This window comes from Microcaecilia unicolor, chromosome 7 (assembly GCF_901765095.1).
Source record: "Microcaecilia unicolor chromosome 7, aMicUni1.1, whole genome shotgun sequence".
Lineage (NCBI taxonomy): Eukaryota > Metazoa > Chordata > Amphibia > Gymnophiona > Siphonopidae > Microcaecilia > Microcaecilia unicolor.
The window spans coordinates 2,356,423-2,369,369 of NC_044037.1; the positions used below are offsets into that span (position 1 = coordinate 2,356,423).

The 12,947-nt window shown below is 42.9% G+C and overlaps 1 protein-coding gene across 2 annotated transcripts in view; it reads left to right on the forward strand.

Annotated features, from left to right (window-relative positions):
- LOC115474895 overlaps positions 1 to 12,207 on the forward strand; it is a 33,941-nt gene extending 21,734 nt beyond the window's left edge. The window contains exons 7-10 of one of the 2 annotated variants that reach the window (XM_030210588.1): positions 2,698 to 2,776; positions 7,675 to 7,776; positions 10,245 to 10,297; positions 10,965 to 12,207. In XM_030210588.1, coding sequence (XP_030066448.1) covers positions 2,698 to 2,776; positions 7,675 to 7,776; positions 10,245 to 10,267 — 204 coding nt within the window. In that variant the 3' untranslated portion in view covers positions 10,268 to 10,297; positions 10,965 to 12,207. The remainder of the gene's footprint in view (positions 1 to 2,697; positions 2,777 to 7,674; positions 7,777 to 10,244; positions 10,298 to 10,964) is intronic. The other variant, XM_030210587.1, reaches the window with a different exon arrangement.
- The last annotated feature ends 740 nt before the right edge of the window (positions 12,208 to 12,947 follow it).

Here is a 12,947-nt window from a genome sequence, read left to right on the forward strand (position 1 = left end):
CGAGCACTGAGATCCGAGACATCACATCAGCTCTGTTTTACCTCCCACGAAGTCATATAACTATGTAGAGACAAAAATACCGGGCCTTGTCTATCACTGCCTCATCCTTGTGGAATGCTCTACCTAGATACCTGAGATCATGTGAAGATACTCGACAATTCAAGCGGTTGCTTAAAATGCATCTGTTTGTAAAGTCTTTTTCAGCCACATGAGGACTTAACTGTACAACTCTTCAAAATATTTTCCTCTCTTCTTTTTTTTTTTTTAATCTCTTTGTTGCAATTCTAACCAATTTACTTCGTCATATGATTACAACTGCTACCAATCCAAGTCTATTGTTTGCTATGTATGTGACCATTGTTACCCGCCTTGGATAAAGGCGGAATATAAATTTAGTAAATAAAATAAACATAGATAATAAAATATGTTAACCCAAAATCAGACTACAGGCAATAATAAAACAACAAGGCAAAATACAATCAATCAAACAATGATTCTACAGTCGTTGCAATCATAAATCAAAACTAGCCTGTTCCCCATCCCATCCCCCCATTGGAGAATCCCAGATAGACTTATTTGCCATCCACCCAAAACACAAGGTTCAGAAGTTCTTTTCTGGAAGGAATTTTCTGCACAGTTGAGCACTGGATGTCTACTCGGTTCAATACATGGAGAGCAGAAGGCCTTGATGGCAATCTGCCAATTAGTCTGATAAGAAAAATCTTTGGTAAGGTTGAAGGAAACTCAGGAACTATGATCCCAGTAGCACCTGCTTGGCCCAGCCAGGTATGCTTCCTCTTGCCCAACAATCTATAAGGGATCTAGCACCACCTTCAACCCTGACCTCACAAGATTGAGACAGTTGCTTCATTTGTGCATCTCTTCTCTAGTGCCAACAGGGCTATTCTGATGCAGTGTCTGAGATGCTCTTGGCGTCAAGAACAGTCCACTAGAGCCTCTTCAAGTGGAAGAGATTTATTGGCTTTTGTATGCTACTCTGCTTCCTGAACTCAACTGCTACCATTATAGTGGAATTAGAAAAGGTATAGAGAAGGGCAATAAAATGATAGTGAATGGGACAACTTTCCTATGAGGAAAAGCTAAAGAGTCTCAGGGGAGATAATGATAAAGGTCTATAAAATACTGAGTAGAGTTGAAAGAACAGGTGTATTTTTGGAAAGAGTAAACAAGTGATTTCCTTAGCATGCGTGAGGAGCAGTCCTGGCATTGGCCACTGCAGGCACACCGCCGACTTCCATATTACATCAGCAGCACAAGGAGGATGGAAGCGGATCGGATACCAACTCTTTGGTGAGGCTTCAGCATCACCCCCAGCCATTTGTTGGGGTGCTGCAGGTTTGGAGGGGGCCTGAACCCTAAGCGAGGGCCCACAAGGCCCCCTGTGACTACTCCACTTGATTGGCCACTGTTGGAAACAGGGTACTAGGCTTGACGGACCTTTGGTTGGTTTCATTATGGCAATGCTTATGTTCTATGTGTTCTTTCTCTGTATATGGTGTGAAAACAAACTGCGTCTCAGCCTGATTTATTTACCACAACAAGGAGGGAGGAGAAAGGGTTTAATCTTGTCCTCTAAACGCTCTTATGGAAGTGTTTTTAGGTTTAGACAACCTTTCATAACACCACCTCCGCTGTTCTGGGATCTGAATTTGCTCCTCCTTCGGTTGCAGCAGCCTCCTGTTAAGCCAACGGATACCTGTAATCTCAGACATATCACCCTTTTAAACAGGTTTGCCACAAAAGTCAGCATACTTCACTAGCAATGTACCCATTGGACACAAACTGCATGCAAAACTATACAGTTAGAAAAATGATCAGATTTCTTCCAAAAAGCCTGTTCCATTTCAATCTGTTCTTCCATCTTTCTTAAGACTTCATTCACAGAGTGAAACAACTTTACATAGTCTTGATTAAACATAAATAAAAGCTTTTCCTCTTTGCATACAAAGCCAAGGGCTTTAGAAAAAGCTGTCTACAGCTCACCCCTGCACGTCCTCTGCTGAAGTGATTTAAAGCTGCATATGTTTACCTCTCATGAAAGTACTAATCATCTGTTTAAAAATTGACTACGGTCTTGTTCAGCTACATTTTTGTGATTGGACATAAGGAAAGAATGGGGAGGGGACTTCAACAGCAGTTACTTGAGTTCCCGTACCACTGATGTAAGTAACTTTGTTTTCATGCTGAGCAGTGACTGGTGGTGTTTTTGGACTGTAGGAGAAGTTAATTGCTGATACTCTCTCACCTCCCCTTAGACTTTTTAACTTTGTCTTAAGCTGTAATATGCATGGGGGATCTCGTCATGATTCTTTACAAATAGACTTGCTGATATTTTGTGACTGCAGCCAGGTGTGTTCTGTCGGTCATGTATGTGGGCAACATCATCCAATGACAGATTTAATCTATTCTCCACAAAAACACCAGTTACTGGTAAGCAGCTTTGCTCCGTGGCTGCCATGCATTCAGTCTTCTCTGCTGATTCTTCTTGAGGATGGAGAAGGCCTGCATGCTGGTTGTAATGCTGTTGGAGGGGAGGAACCCTGAGCCAGGTAGACATCTTTGGGAGGGAGAAAGCTCATTACAACTGTGCAATGGTTGGGGTTTCTGGAGTGTGAGAAGGGAGATGCCTAGTATTCTGTAATACAGATTTTTATTGCCTTTTGCCTCTGATTTCAGCCCTGCAAGGAGTGTCTTCAGAAGGAAAGTGCCAAGACAGAGCTGCTACACCAGCTGGAAACAGTTAAAAAGAAGCTCGGTAAGTATTTCTACTGCCTTCTTCCAGTTGTAGAACATAAATCTCCATCTTTTTCTCCTGGGTACATTTTTATTTACACTTTATTGAAGCTGTTATAAATAAAAGTAGGCAAAGTAGTTGCAAAAATCCCAACCATTAACTATGAAACACAACCCCTTCCCCTCCTCTTCCACCTCACCAGCTTCCCAGATGCACATTTATGGGTGCCTCTCACTGAGTTTATAGTGATGATCCTTGCATTGTCAACTTTAGTGTATAAGTTCGGGCTTGACAAACCCCAGATGCCAAGTCACCATGTCGCTTAAAAATTGTAATCTGGCATCTGGGATTTATTTTTTGTCTCTGTGTACAGGTAACAGTATAGGCTGTTAATCTGAAATACGTAATCTAATACAATAAAGAGCTGAAAAATAGCCAATCCCAAAGGGTTGTATCAAGTGGACATACAACAATAACAAGAACGTGGGAATTACCTTCAGAAACCAAGGCTGTCACCAAGGTCTGACTACAGAACTCTGGTATCTATATAAGATTTTTGAGTGTCGTCTGATCTCTTTCATAGGGTAAAACTTTCCCACGTTCATATTTCAACAATAAATCTCAATAACATTGCTGAATACATAATGATTCCAAGTAACAGCTTAGCATTAATTAACGTAGCTTTTTCTTAGCTGACTTGGTAACCCCTCATTCCAACTGCTGATATTCGTTCAACGGGGCCCAAACCGTTTCACCCACTTCTGGGCTTCATCAGGAACCAACCAGTTTGAACGTGAATTACAGGGGTATTGATTTGGCTAACTAGACTTCTCTAGGAACCGGCAGCAAAAGGGGCACTCGGAGAGGACAAGGCCATAGTGAAGAGACTGAATGAATTCTTTGCTTCAGTCTTTACGGAAGAAGATGTAAGAGATCTGCCTGTACCAGAAATGGTTTTCAAGGATGATGATGCAGAGGAACTGAAAAGTCTTGCTGAATGTGGAAGACATACTGAGCCAACAAATTGAGAGTAGTAAATCACCTGAACCGGATGGCATGCACCCTAGGATTCTGAAAGAACTCAAACATGAAATTGCTGATCTGCTGTTAGTGATGTGTAACCTGTCATTAAAATCATCTGTAGTACCTGGAGGATGGCCAAAGTAATGCTGATTTTTATTTTATTTATATAAAAGGGTTCCAGGGATGATTTGGGAAATTACAGACCGGTAAGCCTGACTTAAGTGCCAGACAAAATAGTTTGAATAAAGGAGACCACATGATGCTTTGAGCAGAGTAATCCTACTGCTGCTGTGCTCTGGAGGCCTCCTGCCTTAAACCTTGCTATTGAAAGTATTTATTTCAACTTCTCTGCATTAATTGGTGGGCGATCAGCTCCCAATTTATGGACAAGTCAAGTACTTAACTAAACCAGATGGCACTATGTCTTCTCAACTGGTGGAAAAGGATAATAAAGCTCAAACAGCTTACCGCTGTGGTCTTCAGGGCCCTCCAACCACAGCTGACCTGGTTGTCAGGAGAACTTCAACAATTTGAGCTGCTGCTTGCAGATTTCTCCAAACGTACTGGCAAGTTAGAACAGCGGGTGTCGGATTGACACCTGGACGTCAGCAACGCCCCAGACAACAGCTCCTGGCCCAACTTCTTGACCAAGCCGTTAAACTTGAAGACCTCTGAAATCGCTCGAGACGAAATAGGATCATGGGTCTGCCAGCGAGTGTCTCGGATCTCATGCTTTCTCGCCACCTGGGGACTTGATTCATTGCATAATTTCTGACACTGTCAAATAAAGAACACTTTTATCTGGAGTAGGCTCATTACGTGGGAAGGATGGTGCCACAAGGCCGAGAGTAGTGATGGATAACTTTCTAAATTATGCCGACAAATCCGAACTATTACAGCTTTACAGAAAGCAGCAGGACGCACTGGAATTTGAAGGGGAAAATGTTTTTTTTTTTTTTTTACTTTTTCAGGATTGTTCTCCAGCTGAATGTGCTGGTGCCGGGCCTTGCTTGTATCGAGTGATTGCAGGCCCGGGCACTCAAGCGGGCAAATGGGGCCAGCGAATGGGAGATAAAAGAAAAAAAAAAGAGCACTTAATATAATAGAACCTAAAAATTGATCATTAAGATGGTGGAAATACAATTTAAAGACAATCTCTATCATGTTCCAAAGTGAAAGTCACTAGGAGAGTTGTCCTAGCTGTTAAAATTTCCAATGAACTTTCCAAAAAAGCTGTTTCCAAATCATTTGGCTCATCTCTCTTACCTCAAACTGGAGTAGTACTTTGAGGCTTCACCCCTAATGTCAAATATACAGGAGGTGGCAAAGTCTCAGCAGGTATCTGCAAAACCTCCCGAAAGCATTTGCGCACCATCTCCATAGGGGAAACAACTGGAGATCTGGGAGTTTAAAAGTGTCAAATTATTCTTTCTTAATTGATTTTCCATGAGTTCCAGTTTCCGAGCAACCAAAGATCTCTCCGCCAGTAAAGGCATTTCCAAGCTTCTCATTTCTACTAGTTGCTCATCCTGTTTCTCCATTTGCTCTCCCTGTAATATAATAACGCTCCGTGATTTTCAACTTTTGGACAAAATCAGTCCAGAATCCTTTTTAAACTGTCGGAGCTTGTTTAAGATTAGTGTCTTGTGGCCTTAACAGTCTGCCATAAGATGTCCAATGTAACTACAGCCAGTTTTTCAAATTCTTCCAGCAATTTACCTCCAGAAGCTATCTGCTATCCTCCTGCAGCCAGCAGCTCCGATCTTTTCATGGTTTTTCCAGGCTCCAAACTTTCCTGGTCAGCCTCCACCAACCACTTTGGAACAGGAAACTCTCCAACACTTCTGCTGTTATGCTTCTAGGTTGCTGGTTATTGGACTGTGCTCCGGGCTAAGGGACGCCTGATCAATGCTAAGGTCCACCAAATCTCTCAACGGACCTCCTGAAGCTGACTCTGTAGCTCCAGTGAGCCGCAATACCGCTCCCTCCAAATTAGTCTGCATCAAACACTTTGGCATCACTTGAGCCGAGCCAGAGGTCAGCCCTTAGGTGCTTCTTTTGGCGAACTGAAGATAGAAGCAGTGGCATTTGGAGCATTCAGAGGTAGTGAGGAACAAAGCGATCACACTTTTGCACCTGACGCCATCTTGATCCTAGATTTCCTGTTGTATCCAGAGATGAGACTGGCTTGTTTTAAGGAACATGTTCAGAAAAGGTCCATCTCAATTCCTGAAACAGTTTTTTCCTCAGAAGACACCTACTTTGGGTGGTCTTTTCTTGGACCCTGAGCTTAGTCCTGAAGGCTCTGACCCCTGTTTTTGTGTATTATAGGGGACTGTTTGTGAGCTTACTTTTTGTTGATTAGTATCCTGTTGTTCCTCACTTAGGCCAGGGCAGAGACTGCCATTACTCAAGTCTGTAGGTCTCCCTTGTAGTTTAAATAGGCTCCTTTTGTCTATTAGTGGATCCCAAAAATGACACCATGGCTGCTAATGCATTGATTTCTGGAGGCATCAAGGAGATGCTTTAGACTTGCTAGCAAGATTTTAAGATGTGAGAGGGCTGGTAGGTCCTTTGAGGGTGCAGGAGTCTTTGTAGGCAGAGTCTGAATCTCTTTCCAGAAGATAATGGAAGAACCAGAGTGGTTGCTGCCATCATATTAATACGTTTACATTTGGGTGTTCAGGTCAGAAGACTCCTGTGGGTATGGGAGTCCTGAGAAATATCATGACCTTCCTCTTCCCCCCCCCCCCCCCCCCTTATGAGACACGTGGTCTAGGTGGAGCTTGTGTATGACATGCCTGGTCTGATACTGGTGACATTTTAAACTTATCGGTTTGTTTCCTTTCCTGTTAGTCCTGCCAGACTAGACCAGAACCCGACAGTTCAGGCTGACAAGTTTAGGAAATGAATGGTGCATTCACCTGCTGCTCATTCTGAAGTTGAGGCTAGTTTTGTCCTTGGTTTTGGGTATTCTTATCTCTGTGTTACTGACCTAGGTGAGAGGTTTCCAGTCTATTAGGTTTGGTTTTGTTGGCTTTTTTTTTTTTTAATTTAATTTTGAATACTTTCGAGCGTACACCTGAAATCGGATATACAACTAATAAAGAGAAAACTTATTCGGGAATAAGTACGTTCTTTCAGCCCACAGAAGAGGACCAAAAGAAAAAGTAAAGTAGACGGAAACCAAACTATGTAGGAAGAAAATAAACGTACAGGGGAGCAGAAGGAAAAGCTATACCAGCAGCCAATATATATGCCCTTACCTAGGGTGTTACTACTAAACATGTTCAACCACCTTCCTGAGCCACAAGAAATTCCAACAGCTGCTTAGGTTCGAAAAAACATAATTCACATGACAAATAGCAGAAAACCTCAAAGGTTTTGATGATGTTTTTATCCTGGGTTCTTAGCTTTGGTGTAGATACTCTGGTGAGCAGAAGACAGCACTGAAGTTTTCTCTGAGCTTTTGTTCAGGAGGAGACACATCTGGTGATCTAGTAAGACTAAAGGAAAGGAAATTAATAGGTAAGTGCTTAATTTTACACTGGTACAGAACTTTAACTTGCAGAAGGGGAAAGTGGTATTAGGTTGGGGTGTTTGTTTAATAAATAAGGTATTGTGGATGGGGCAAGAGCCCATTCTTTCGTTCTGACCACAGATACTGCTTATATGCTTTCTCTAAACTAGGGGGCTCTCGACAAGTCCTAACTCATGCATATTCAGTGGGGTGTTCTGAGGACTGGGTTGAGAAACCCCTGCTCTAAACATTTCACCACCACCTACCCCTGTCTGGAAAAAGGATATTGATAATCCTGCAGAGCACTTGCTAAGGACCAGGTCCATGTTTGCTTTGTCTTTTGAAAGATTCTGCAATAATTTGTCTTTGTTCTCAGCTGACCGAGAGATGCTTTGTAGGATGCACATGGAGAGACTGCAGACTTTGGAGACGACGTGCGAGTCGTTAAAGATGAAAATTCACTCTATGGAAACCTCAGGTGAGCAGATGCCACAGGGATACATAGAAACACAGAAAAATGAAGGCAGATATAGACCATATGGCCCATCCGTGCCATGAAACTTGTATGAGGAGGGGACATGTTAACAGGTCACTTGCTGACAGGGGGGCTTCAGGGGTCAGTTTCTGAGCTGGGGGAACAGCAGCTTCTTTTCAGGAAGTGTGTCCTTAGACCTACACAACCATATATTTAGGAATTGGGACTGTGTGGAGACTTGGGTACACTGTTGAGGGTGGTATCTGGGTTTTCACACGGCTGTGCACAAGGTCTTCTCACTTCTACATCTCATTTGTGTATGTGCCATGTCTGTACAATCCTGTGAAATGGAAGCAGTGGTGAAGTGAGTGAGTTCTTCCCCCTGACTGACTCCATAAACACCTTTGGGCTCATAAAGGGCCTTTATAGGTGGGTGGAGGGGGAGAAGGCTGCCAGTGTGTGTTGTGTGACTTGAAGATAGTCACATAGATAATGAAAGCAGATAAAGGCCGTTTGGCCAATCCTGTCTGCCATCTATCCCATCCCTCTCCCTTGCAGATCCTACATTGAGCCTGCAAATAGGTGGGAAAATGTGGGATACAAATGCAATAAATACGTGCTTGTCCCATGCTTTCTTGAAGTCAGTCTCTCTACCACTTCCACCAGGAGGCTGATCCACCACTCTTTCAATAAGTTATATTTCCATAGATTACTTCTGAGTCTCTCTCCTTTCACCTTCATCCTATGCCCCCCTCATTCTACTGCTTCCTTTCAATTGAAACACTTACCTCTGGCATAAATTCACACATTTAAATGTTTCTCATTTAGCTTCTCAAATGTCTTCCAAAGTAGACATTTTGTCTGTTCCTATAACACGTTGGGGGGGGGGGGGGTCTTTTTACTAAGCCGCGGTAGCATTTTTAGCTGGCTGTAAGCACTGAGATGCTCATTATATTCCTGTGGGTGTCTCAGCGTTTTCTACCATGAGCTAAAAATGCTGCTGCAGGTTAGTGAAATATCCCTTTGATTTTAGTAGCTGCCTTGTAGACTGACTTTATCCTGTATGCCTTTTTGAAGGTTCAGCCTCCAGAATTGTAGAAAGTACCCTAATTGGGGTCTCACCAGACACTTAAAGGCATTACCATCTTTTTTTTTTTTCTGCTAGCCATTGCTTTCCCTATTCACCCAAACATCTTTGTCTTGATCACATTAAGATGATCATATACAATCACCCCCAAGTCCCCCTCTTCTTTCATGCACACAAGTATGTTGCTTCCTGTGCTGTATTCCTCTTTTGGGTTTTTGTAGCCCAAAGTATGATCTTGCATTTTCTAGCATTAAATCTTAGCTGCCAAATTCAGGGCCCTTATTCAAATTTTACTAGAGCCCTCCTCCTGTTCTCCACCCCATCAAATCGTACCAGACAGCCCTTCAACAGGATGACTCGCATAAATGCTAACCGATCTTGCAGAACAGCGCTGCTTAATGGTCCTTTCCTCAGCATGAGCTGCATTTACCAGTACCCTCTGTTTCTAACCCAGGTCAGTCACCTTTAGGGCCCACAATGAGAGCACTCAGTTCATAAATCTACTAGCAAAAGCTTTGCTGAAATCTAAGTACACCACATCTAGCGCATTCCCTCGATCCAACTGTCCACTAACCCAGTCAAAGAAATGGATTGAATTTGTAGGAAAAGACCTACCTGTAAAACTACATTGCTTCAGGTCCTTCAGTCCATTAGATTCCAGAAACTGCACTATCCTGTGTCTTAGACGCATTTCCGAGCAGAGTTAAATTGCAGGAAGTCTAAAACTGTGCTCAAAACCTTTTTATGCCCCTTGGTTTTATTCAACAAAGGGAATTTAGTAGGTTCTTGCTAATGGGAAGACCACACTCCTGTGTGTCTTGAGTGCTATTAGGTCTTTCCTGCCAATAACAATGGTGTTCTTTACTCTCACATTTCTAATTTTATTTTGTTAACCACTGAGACCTGTTCAAGCCAGGCAGTAGATACATTTTTATAAGAAACATAAACCCATCACAGAGGTCAGAACAACTGGCCTGTAGTTCTCAGCTTCCCCTACTTAACTTTTGTGGAGAAAGACCACATCCTCCGCTCTTCTCTCGTCCCAGACCGCTCGCATTGGTAGCCCACGATCTTCCCTGGAGGTGTCCAGCGCTCAGCGGCACCCTTCGTGTGCGGGCCAGGTAGCCGTACGTTCCCGTTTGGAATTAAATCCCAACCGGGGTCATTGGCGCAGCAGCTCCGTACCCTCTTATCAGCGGCCAGCGGCCATCTTGTCTCTGCTACAGGTGCATTTTCTCTTCTCGTAGCGCCGCAGGTACATTTCTTGTCCTTATAGTGTTGCAGGCACAATCTGTGGGTGCATTTTCTTCTCACATAACGCTGCAGGTAGAGTATATGGATGCATTTTCTCTCCTCACTGCCTTTTGTTTTCTATTTATCGTAGATGATCCAGAAAGTGAGCGATAGAGGACCCCCTCCACAATGGATGATCTGGATGTATGTACTACCTATGACACTAGTTAATAAAGTTTGCTTTTTGAGATTACCACAATTTTTAGGGGGTTTTTCATTTTTGTCGCTGCAATGGTTCATAAAGATCATATCAGCTTATAAAGCACATTAATGCCATGTTTTTAATTGGCTGCATTAGATAAGCCACAGACAGCACTCAGCATTTACCATTAGAGTTGGATCCAGAGTGCATCTCTGAATCTGTCCTGTTAAAATGAGCTTTTTAGCAATCTCCTGATTTATACAGATGTAGACGAGAGCTGCCAGCCTCCTCCCGTCCCTGCTTTCTTTTCCAGTTATGGACTGTCGGATCCCCCAGGTATGATTTGATTGCTATGCAGCAACCTGTCCGGCATTCTTCAGAGGCAGCTTTGCTAGGGAAGGAGGGAGGGAATGGGCTCCACAGATTAAAAGTGATGCTGCTTCCTCCAGATCCCCCTGGCCGTTGCTCTGTAGTGGGGCTGTAGAGCAAATGTTGAAAGTATCAGATAGACTTAATGTGGAAATAGCAGGCATTTTTATAAGAACCGAAGCCCTATCCCCACAATCGCTAAGTTCTTGAATAGAATGGAAACTGTGAGTTTGGTATTGAGGGTGTCATAGTATTTCTGAGACCACATTCTCTTTTTTTTCTGTGTTTCTAATGTTATAGATGATATCAAGCTCCCTGAGGAAACCTGCAAAACCTGAAGCCAAAAGAGAAATTCTGTTGGGCAAGTTAGAGCTGTCCCGTATTATGGAACAGTTGAACTGTAAGCAGCTTTCATAATTTCTACTGTGAAGGAAGAAATTGGACTTTTTACAGAGGAGGTGAAACAAAACTCTAGAAATAGTGTTGAGATGGACTATACATGTGGTAATGTTTGTTCATGGCTGCGAGAATGGAGCTGACGTAGGAAATTGGTCTTTGGATCTTCAGATGATTCCTCAAGTAGTTCATAGCAGAACAGAAATCCAGAGCCGCCTGGGGGAGAGTTTGCAACCTGTGGAAAGCCTTCTGTCTACAGGATCTCAATGTCTCCTAGGTATAACTTCTCAAAGACTGTCACCAGCAGCGGTGTGCCTTTTGAAGAAGGGGCAGTCATGTTCCTACACTTCCATTTGCTTTATGTCAGACAGTTTTGATGTTTGAACAAGGTGTTTCTTTACCATATAAACTGATGTGATGCCACCAAATCCCGTTCATTGCAATACTTGAGCATTTGAGACCGAAGGAAGTAACGGCAATGCCTGTATTTAAAATACAACAGTGTTTTGTTGACCATCAGAGGATGAAAATCTTGGTGAACTCTTGTTTTTTTACTTATTTGTGTGTACTCCATTTATCAGTGCTTTCTCTTAATAGTTCCTTTTAATGTTTGTGTTTGTAAAATTATGTTAAAGGTTCCAGGAGTCCAACTCCAACACGAATCATGTTTGTTTTTGTTCTTGAGCTTTTGGTGATGAATGGTCAGTGTGTGTGGTGATACATAAATCTTAGTATGAACCTAGGAGTCCTTCAAGCTGCACTAAAGTGGCTTTGTGGTATCAATAGCGCAGGGCTTTCCTGCATGCTGAGGCCATTTTTAGCGCAGCTGTAAAATGGCCACACTTTCCACGTCTTCAATTAATGGCCCAGGTAGCGTGGCAGCCCTTACAGACATCTTTTTACTAAGCGGAAAGGGCTCTTGCACTAAGCAGACTTGATGATGCATCTGTGCTAACCGAGTAGCCCCCAAACATGCCCCAGCCCTAAAAAAAAAAAAAAAGTCTGCTTTTTAGCACATGGGTAGCGCCTGCTGAATGTAACTACTGCGGATGCCTGCGGTAAGGACCCCATACTTCTGTAAGGTTTCCGCCCTCTGATCCACAAAGCACATTTTGTACTTTTGCACAGTGGTTAGAATTTATATTGATGAGGATTTTGATATTTTTATAGTTGTATTTAAAATGCATCATAATATATTAAATAAAGTATCTAACATTTTGTCTACTTTCATACTTATAAAAGCAGCACACAAGGAGGTTGCCCTCCAAGCTCCCTCAGAGTCCAGCATCTCCCTCCTTTGCTTATTCTTGCCAGGGCTGTGCTGCTACCACCACCGTCGTCCTTCCCAGACGCAAAGGGGAAATGCTTCAGTGCCAATGTGGGCTCTGTTTAACAACAGCTCCCAAAACATGACTTCCGGTTGGGGGGAAGGATGTGGCAGCAATCCAGCATAGACCTAAATACTCTTGTCCTGGGAGGAGTCAGCACAGTACAGTGTAAAAAGATAGGAATAAATTGCAGCTAGAGACTGGAATCGCCAAATAAAAAAAGCCCCTTAGTCCACAAATCCTTTATCCTACTGTTAGGAACTATGGACCACTAGAAATAAAGGGTAAACAGGGCTTCTTAGAAACTGGCCTAGAAATCTTTTCTAATACACATTCCTGTAATTCCTAGACCCAATTTAATAGCATGAACAGGGATCAGATGGTTTCAACCCAGCTGTATCGTGATCAGAGAACTTAAAATTTATCACCTGTAGGTGTCTCTAAAGTCTTCTCCATGATGGTAAAAGTGGTGTAGTAGGCTTTTCACAGGCAGTGATGTCAATGTAACATAGTAAATGATGGCAGATAAACACCTGTACGGTCCATCCAGTCTGCCCAA